Source organism: Hemitrygon akajei, chromosome 3 (assembly GCF_048418815.1).
Source record: "Hemitrygon akajei chromosome 3, sHemAka1.3, whole genome shotgun sequence".
Taxonomy (NCBI): Eukaryota; Metazoa; Chordata; class Chondrichthyes; order Myliobatiformes; family Dasyatidae; genus Hemitrygon; species Hemitrygon akajei.
The window spans coordinates 36,004,768-36,014,195 of record NC_133126.1 but is presented as its reverse complement, the minus strand read 5'-3'; the positions used below and the strand labels follow the sequence as shown (position 1 = coordinate 36,014,195).

The window sequence follows — 9,428 nt, the reverse complement described above, 5'->3', positions numbered from 1 at the left end:
ATACCGTCTCTTCGCTGAACTAAATTATTTTTACTTTTCTACTTTTACATACGTTAATTTTGTTACTCTTGCCACTAACGTTATCTGACCCGCCAAGTATTTCCGATTTTTCTCTGTCTTTATCTCAGCCTTGCAGTAACTGCAGTTTTTGTTTATTCACAAGAAGCTAGTCAGACAGCATTTACACTGGAATACATCATTCAATTTACAATGTAAATTTGTGATTAATTTCTTTATTAACTACGTACCCTTGCTTGCTGACAATGATCGAGAGTTACGTCAAAGATTATCTTAGAAAAATCAACAAGAATTTAACAAAAGTCTTTTTTAAGAGTACTCGAAAAAACTCTCACAAGAATATTTCAGCTTCCTTTGCACTCTCACGCTCCACAAACTTGCTCTACTCTGCGTTTAACGAGGACTTGCCGCTGTCGCCTCTTAACCTTTAACCTCTGACTCTTCCATGGAAACCAAAATGGCTCCCGGACAACGGAGACGCGCAGCAATTTAGAATGGCCGGTCGGCGAAAAGGGCTTTGAAGCCTCAGAAACCTTTAAAACTCTGGGCAAAGGAGTTGCATCGAAATCGGGTATCCCTAGGCGGAAGTGAAGCCAGGTGACTTTTTAAATTCGTTATCTTTGGCGCGGTTGCTAAGGTGAAGCCGCGGACCTGATCTGCACCGGCGGCAACCCCCCCACACACACTCACCATCAATCAATAGCGAGTATGTAGAATGTAGCTTTGACATTTACCGAGTGCCCCAATTGATTCGTGTGTTGAGTTGATTGCTTACAGAGGAAATAGTTTAGAGGTGTTTCCGTAGCTCGCTGTATTCCGCGACGGACCCCTTCACCTCTGGATTGAGTTCTGAAAGTGGTAGTTTGCCCGCGTCTCCGGGACTCAGCTATCCTCGGCGGTATTATTCATTTATTTCATGGATCCATTTTCCTATTTTTTTTTATTGAGATCATTGCGCTTTCGTGCCTTTAGGCACACAATACTATATTTAAAACACACAAAATGCTGGAGGAACTCGGCAGGTCAGGCAGCATCTATGGAGAGGAATAAACAGTCGACGTTTCGAGTCGAAACCTTTTACCTATAATGGGCCAAAACATGCTCTGCTCTGACCGGCGTTTCTGTAGCGAATCTGCATTCTACAAAGGAGAAATCAGAAATGATTCGTTTAATAATTCCATACTTATTGTGTGCTCTTCCTCTGATTTAGTTTAGATCACAGCTCATTGTCTGGCTGGAAGCATTCCGCTTCCTGATGTACGCCAGTAAGCACGAAGCATCTATTCCGCAGTCTGCTACATTCCATTGGAGATCAGCAATAATTTGCTTATGCTATTCAGGTCTCATGAGATTTTAAAAAAATCACTATCTTAGACAACAAATAAGGTTTAACTGATAAGAAAAAATTGAGAAACAGAAATTAGAGTGAGAAGATGTATTGAGCTTTCCTTACTTTTTGTATGAATGGATTACCTTGCAATGATCAGTTGAATTAAAACGTTAGTGGTTAGAAATGCTCACTATGTCCACCTCCCACCCCCAATCTGGGACTGTCATGAAATTTGACTGAGAAGTATTTGGTTTGGTTGGTAAAGGCCTTTTAAAATTTGTCATTGTTCAATAGGTAGTAAAGACAAGAGATTTATGACGCTGTCTAAAACTCAACTAGCCTGTGAACTTTCATTCTTTTCATTTACAGTGAGAAATGGTTATTCTTTATTTTAATGACAAAATATCATACCAGCCAAAGCTTTTGGTTAGTCATGGATGTAATGTGCATATTTCCTTACAGCATAAGGGGAATTGATTTTAGACAGTTCACAGAACAATCCAATTCCCCCAATAATCTTCCCTGCAATTTAACCAGGTTCCATTATTTCCCCTGGATTTTACCACGAGAGACTATTTACAGCGACTAATTAACCTGCTATACCACATACGAGAGAATAGGAGAAAACCACAAACCCATGGAAAGAGTGTGCAAACTCCACAGTAGCACTGGAGATCAGGATTGAATTTAGGCCACTCGAGCTGTGGGGGAGCAGTTCTATAACCGTATCGCTATGCTGCTCTGCTGCATGTTATTAAGTTTGCAGAAAATTGCTGGATTTTGTTATGCTTCTTTCATTCTTCAGGCATTAATTTGCATATTATCATGTACCAAATGGATTATCATTAAAGAAACGAAAAATGAGTCAATCACTGAATGAAGGAGAAGAATTTTTCAGAGAATTGGTAAGAACATTGACCTCCTTTGATAATTGATTATGTCAATATGCATGTTATCCATATTTATCATTCTCATTCATTTGCCAAAGGTTATCATGGCTGGTAGTTTCTTTAGAAATAGGTTTTTCATTACTATATTAGACTTAAGTTTAAAGACCTCTCCTGCTTACCTTTGAGAGCCAGCAAGGATAGCATTTAACAGACTTTAAAGACAGCCACTGATGTGACCTGAAAATCCACAGGATAGCAATTGATTAGTAAATTTGCAGAAAAATTGATGGTGTTGATGAAGATATGGAGGACAATGAGGATACTGAGATCAGGGAGAGGTACGCTGATACTCTAGATCAGAAGTTCACAATGTTTTTTATGCTATGGACCCCAGGTTTGGAACCCCTGCTCTAGTTAAGTGTTAAAACAAAACAACACTACAGTAAGAAACGCATCACTGCTGTAGTGTAGTTTCTTTACACTGGTGATCTCCAGGATGTTGCTGATGGGGAATTCATTGATTGATATGCTGCTGTATATCAAGAGCAGGTAGTTTGTTTGTTCATTGCTGGAAAGATTGCAAGACCAAAGCTTACACTCAGTTCTTTTTTGGTTGAGTATTGCTTGATTAAACAATTATTTTTGGTTACATTTTTGCTAACAGAGTTGTATTGCTCCATTTGGTGATTGAGAGAATTTGTGTTCCCACCATACCTGTTATTTACTAGCACTACCTGTTAGTGGAATTATATCTCTCGTTTTACTTACCCTATAGGCATCTGTTCAATAATAGTCTCTCTTGTATAATACTGTCTGATTTGGATCATAGTTTCTAATTAAGTTATCCTTGGATGCGCTTGAATGCTGCAAGATGCATTTCCTTTGAGCACAAATAGACTTGTAAGAGCAATAATTCAAGTTAAATACCTTGGATAGGTGAAAGATTTTGTTAATTTGGCCTTTGCTTTTACAAACACAACTTCATTAGAGAATGGTGTGGAAAGATAATAAATGGTAGTGAGTTCCATTCTGCTCCAATTAACATTTGTTCTTACTTGTCAGTGTGCATGTAATGGACTATCATTTGAGAAGATTGATCAGGAAGGACCACGTGTCAAGGAACTGGAAGTGTTTTTCTCAGGATATCCTCGAATGGTGGGACTCCAAAACTTTCCAAATTTAGTCATTCTTACACTAGTAAAACAGGATATCAGACGGATTGAAGGTTTGAAAGGGTGCCCTTTGCTTTCTGAACTGTGGATTGTGGAGTCACATTTAGTGGTGAGTTGCATATTTTGTTGAAACAAAATCAGAGTACTTCAAGTACTAATTATAAAGGAGTTAGGACTCTGGCTTGTTTTTTTAAAAATAAATAGATGTCTTTGTTTGATATGTCAAATACTACTAAGTCAATATTGTATGGCTCTTCTGGCCTTTAAATCTTATTGATTTTCTGTTGTATATTATCAATAAAGTAGAATTTTTATTCAAATTAACCATTCAGAGTTTCAGAACAATGCATTCTCTTTCCATAACAGAGCATTCTGTGTAAACTTACATTATAACCTCCTTACTTCTGGTTTGATGTATTTTGAATTTTCATAATTTTTGCTTTTCCAAAGGAGTAATTAAAAACCAAGTAAATAACCTAGAGAAAAGATCATAGCAAATCCTGAAATATATTGACTTGCTAATGGCAATACTGTCAAATGTAGTTAGGAGCAGCTGAAAGTTGGTTGCAAAGTTAGTTGTAGAAGTCACAAGTATTAAAGTCTCATTACAATTTTGAAAAATCTTTTGAATTTGGGAGCATTGTATCGCTATAAGAAAATAAATTTCTTGCCCAGGTTTCATCACTTAACGATTGCTAAAAATTGGGAAAGCTACCTGAGGATCTCAAAATTTCATTTTGTTTCAATTGTGTATTGTCTGTCTGAGGCATCTGTCAGTCAAGAGTTGACCATGGAAATTGCATCCTAGTGGTCTAGATATGCAAGCCTGGGCAGAACAATATGGAGAGCAAACTGTTGCCCATGTAGCAAGCTCCCCCTCTCCACGTATCTGATGAATGGCAGAGATCAATACAGTTTAGTATCAGCAGTGTTGCAGAAGTTGCCAGTCAGCATTGAACTCAATGTAGGACTGCTTTAGGGACTCCAGCTCTGGATTTTTCCTTCAGGGTATAGCTGCAAGGCAGTGGAGGTTTGAGATCAGTGTCTTCCTTCTCCTAGATGACAAGCCCCATTTGCCCGAAGCCACTGGTTTTAAGGCACCAGTAACCTTCCTTTGCCCCTTTTACTGTCAGTAGAAACAGTTCCAACAGACTTCGTAGCTAAGCTACATGTGAAGGCCAGGAGCTGGACTTGGTTGTCGGAGACTTTTTGAGGCACATGCCATTCGGAGGATTCAATAGGTTGTGTGAGCTTCTCCTCGTTACTACCCCCAGCTGTGACAACCTTAAGGAATGATTGAGTATTATTTTTTAAAAATATTTGAGCAGTTTGTCTTTCGTATGTTATTTTTCATTGTTTCTATTGCATTTTGTTGTTCTGCCATGAATTCGTACTAGAAATGAATCTCAGTGTAGTATATGGTGACATATATGTAGTATGATAATCAATTTACTTCAAACTTTGTATTGTACTAGTATAAAAATTGGATTGATTAAAAAAAAGCTTTATTTTTCTAGGATATTGAAGGATTAGATTTGTGTACAAATCTTCAAAAACTCTACCTGTATTGTAACGGAATCACTAAGATTAAAAATCTGGAAAATCTAACAAAGTTGGAGGTTCTTTGGTTGAACAACAATAAAATTAATGTCATAGAAGTAAGTATGTCTTTTCAGTTCTTAGTACTCTTTCTTTTGATTGTCCTAACTGATTTCAACATTTTGGATTTGCTTGTTTAAGTGTTGCATTTTTTTTCCTCTTTTGAAGGATCCATGTTGTTAATATAATAATAGTTTTGGGAATTAACTTTTAGAATATTCTTTTCTCAGAAACCATTTGAAATCTTTGTTGCTGACTCACAATCTTCCACACATCATCAACTTAAGATTATTTAAAATTCCATTGCCTTTACCCTAAGTTATAAGGAGGACATGGCCTGATTTGTGCATGCTTTATGTTTTAAGCTTAAATGGAATTTTGCTAATATCACAATAATTAAGAGGCAGAGAGAGAGAGGGGAAACTGAGAGTAGAGAAACTTCATGATAGTAAAACTCCATAAACATGCATAAAACTATATTTTTTTTACTTTTTCACTGTAGAGATTAAATACACTAAAGAATTTAAAGGAGTTGAATCTTGCTGGCAATTTAATTGATGTGATTCGTAAGTATCATTTTCAAAAACTTTTTATTACTTATAGAGATCAATTTAAAAATTTTTTGGCTTGTTAAGATTTGCCATGGTATCTCCTGATATCCTTACAGGACTACAACTTAAATGTACTAAGGGTATGTGTTTAAGGTTGGGGGTAAGATTTTTCACCCACAGGATGTTGGGAATCTGGAATGTACTGCCTGAGTGGGTAGCGGAGGCAGGTACTTTTTATAGCATTTAAGAAGTTTCTAGATGAGCACTGAAACGCTGGCATGTAGATGGCGATGGAGCAGGTGCTGGTAAATGGGATTAGTAGAGATAAGTATTTGATGGTGACAATAAGTACCAAAGAGACTATTTCGGTGCTGTATGACTCTGCTTGACTCCATGCTTCTGAAACATATTTACAGATCAATAATCTGAATCAGAATTAGGTTTAATATCACAGACATATGTTGTGAAATTTGTTAACTTTACGGCAGCAATACAATGAAATACATAATATAGAGAAAAACTGAATTATGGTAAGTATATATCTATTAAATTGACCGTGTTGTAATGTCATCCGCACCAGACTTTGAGGTGACTGGTCCTGAGTTCGAATCCCACCGGCTCCTTGCCCACTTTCCTCTGTGTTGGGTTGAGCATTGAGCTAGCAATTTGGCTTAATAAAAAAACAGTCAAATGCTACGGAAACAGCAAAAATGCCGCCTGAAGTGCCTCAGGGCGTGAAAAGTAACAACAACAACAATATATGTTTATTAAATAGTTAATGTTCATGGGTTCAATGTCCATTTAGAAATCGGATGGCAGAGGCGAAGAAGCTGTTCATGAATCACTGAGTGTGTGCGTTCAGGCTTCTGAAACTCTCTTCCCAACAGTAAAAATGAGAAAAGAGCGTGTCCTGGGTGGTGCAATTTCAGGAATCAGCTTTTATGGGAGCAGGATATACCAGTTAAGTGCAGCAACAACTTTTCACTCAATGTCAGTAAGACCAAAGGTTTTCAGAAAGGGTAAGATAAAGGAATACAAATCAACTCTCATGGAGGGATCATTCTCATGGAGAGGATGTTTCCTATGGTGAGAGAGTCTAAGACCAGAGGACACAGCCTCAGGATAGAAGGGTGTCCTTTTAGAACAGAGATGAAGAAGAATTCCATTAGCCAGAGACTGGTGAATCTGTAGAATTCTTTGTCACAGGCAGCTGTGGAGGCCAAGTGTTTATGTATATTTAAGGCAGGGCTTGATTGGTCAGGGCATGAAGGATCTGGGGAGAAGGCAGCAGAATGGGGCTGAGAGGAAAAATAGGTCAGCCATGATGAAATGGCGGAGCAGACTTGATGGGCTAAATGGCCTAATTCTGCTCCTATGTCTTATAGTCTTTTGATCAGAAGTGGAGAGAGTGAGCAGTTTCCAGTTCCTGGGTGTCAGTATCTCTGAGGACCTAACCTGAATGCAGCACCATATTTTTCAATCCTTAATATTGTTTTTTTTTCTCTTTTGAGACATTGTAAGTGTTACTTACTTCGATGTACTCTTGTATTTTGGACAATAATAATAATTTTAAAAAAAAGATTTGAGAAGAAAAGTTGTTCAGCTAGTAAGAATAGATTCATTGAATGGAATACAATATAGGAAAATTAGCCATTTTGGAAGGAAAAATTAAAGATACTCCTTATGTAAATGGTGAGAGATTACAGGTCCCTGAGATGCAAAGGATCTGGGAGTCCCAGTGCATGATTTGAACAAGACTAATATCACGAGGCAAGAAATAATTAAGAAACCTAACAGAATTATTGCAAGGGGAGCTGAAAGCAATAAAAGTGAAATTATACCTCTGATTGAGACCACATCTAAGGTGTTGTACACAGTATTGATCTTAAAGAAGGGTTTTAATACATTGGAAGCAGTTCATAAAATTGCTGCAACAATACCTGGAAATAGCTGTCCTATGTGGAAAATTGGACAGGTTTGGCATACCTGTCAGAGTTCAGAAAAGTGAGAGGAGACTTGATTGAAGGAAATGCTTAGTTCTGAGTGGTTGTGATAGGATGAACATGTGGATCCATCATAGATAAGAATCTAGAACAAGGAGTTATTGTTTAAAAATAAGAAGGTACACATTTAATAGAGACAATGCATTTATTTCTCTTGGTGGTTGGAATGGAATTGGATTGGTTTATTATTCTCACATGTACTGAAGTATAGCTCGTCTTGCATGCTACTCAAACAGAACAAATTATTACATAGTCCATTGAGGTTGAAACAACAGAATACAGAATAAAGTGTAACAGCTACAGAGAAAGTATTGTGCAGGTAAACAGTAAGGTGCAAGATCAAAACAAGGTCAATTGTGAGGTCAAGAGTCAGTCAAAGAACATTACAGTGCAGAAACAACTCCTTCAGCCCATCTAGTTCATGCCAAACTATCATTCTGCCTAGTCCCATTGACCTGCACACAGACTATAGCCCACCATACCCCTCTCATCCATATACCTATCCAATTTTCTCTTAAATATTGAAATCTAACCCACATCCACCACTTGTGCTAGCAGTTCATTTCACACTCTCACCATCCTCTGAGTGAAGAAGTTCCCCTCGTGTTCGCCTTAAACATTTAACCTTTCACCCTTAATCCATGACCTCTTGTTTTAGTCTTGCCCAACCTCACTGGGAAAAGTCTGCTTGCATTTACCCTATCTATACCCCTCATAATTTTGCATAACTCCTATACTCTAGGAATTAAAGTCCTCACCAATTCAACTTTTCCCCATAACACAAGTCCTCAAGTCCTGGTAATATTCTTGTAAATTTTCTTTCTTTTTGTACTGGAAACCATTTAATAGTCTTATAATAGTGGGGTAGAAGCTGTCTGTGAGGCCTTTCAAGATTTTGTATTTCCTGCCTGATGGGAGAGGTGAGAAGTGAGAATCATCAGGGTTGGGTGGGGTCTTTGATCAGGCTGACCTCTTTACTGAGGCAGTGCAAAGTATCAAGTCCATGATGAGTGTATGGTTTATATGATGTACTGAGCTACTTGCATATGTCCACAATTCTCTGCAGTTTCTTGCAGTCACGTGCAGAACAGTTGCCATATCAAGCCATGATGCATCCAGATAGGGTGCTTCCTATGGTGTATTGATGAACAACTGGTAAGGATTGAAGTCTGAAATGCACTGCCTGAGAAGTTGTTGGAGGCAAGTACTCTCACAACAGTAGGAAGCATCTAGATAAACATTAGAATTGCCAAGACACATCAGGCAAAGGGCCAAGTGCTGGTAAATGGGATTGGTATACTTGATTGGCACCCCATCCACTATTCCAAATATTAATGCCACTTTGGCATCATCTCCAAAATCTGCAACTTCTACCACAAATAAGACAATCATTTCAGGTATGTAGGAAAACCACCTCTACACTGCACAACATTCAACCTTAGCGGTAATTTGTTCTTTTTGTAGCTGGGTCTAAAAATCCTGAAACACCCTCTGTTTTCCAACATTCCAGAAGTACTTTGATTTAAAGGAAGGCAGTTCACCACGTCAAGGGCAATAACTTCTAGCACTGATGATGCCTGGAAAACAAAAAGAAGATACATGCATATTTCCCATCAAATAGACCATTGATAAGGAATTGGGCATGCCCCCTTTGATTTTCACCATTTTTTAAATTGATGCACCATAGGAAGCATTCTATCTGGGTGCATGATGGCTTGGCATAGCGTCACACATACCAGCCTTCCCTCCATTGACTCTGCTTTAATGAGGCCTCTTCCTGCCTCAATAAAGCAGCCAGAAGAATCAAAAAATTCCACTCACCCTAGCCATTTTCTCTTCTCCCTTCCCACCAGGCAAATGGCACG

General features: G+C 38.1%; 1 protein-coding gene across 1 annotated transcript in view; it reads left to right on the top strand.

The window, feature by feature from the left end:
* The first annotated feature begins 431 nt into the window (after positions 1-431).
* lrrc9 (leucine rich repeat containing 9) overlaps positions 432-9,428 on the top strand; it is a 100,723-nt gene continuing 91,726 nt past the window's right edge. The window contains exons 1-5 of the mRNA XM_073039558.1: positions 432-615; positions 2,154-2,253; positions 3,301-3,519; positions 4,928-5,068; positions 5,512-5,575. Coding sequence (XP_072895659.1) covers positions 2,209-2,253; positions 3,301-3,519; positions 4,928-5,068; positions 5,512-5,575 — 469 coding nt within the window. The 5' untranslated portion in view covers positions 432-615; positions 2,154-2,208. The remainder of the gene's footprint in view (positions 616-2,153; positions 2,254-3,300; positions 3,520-4,927; positions 5,069-5,511; positions 5,576-9,428) is intronic.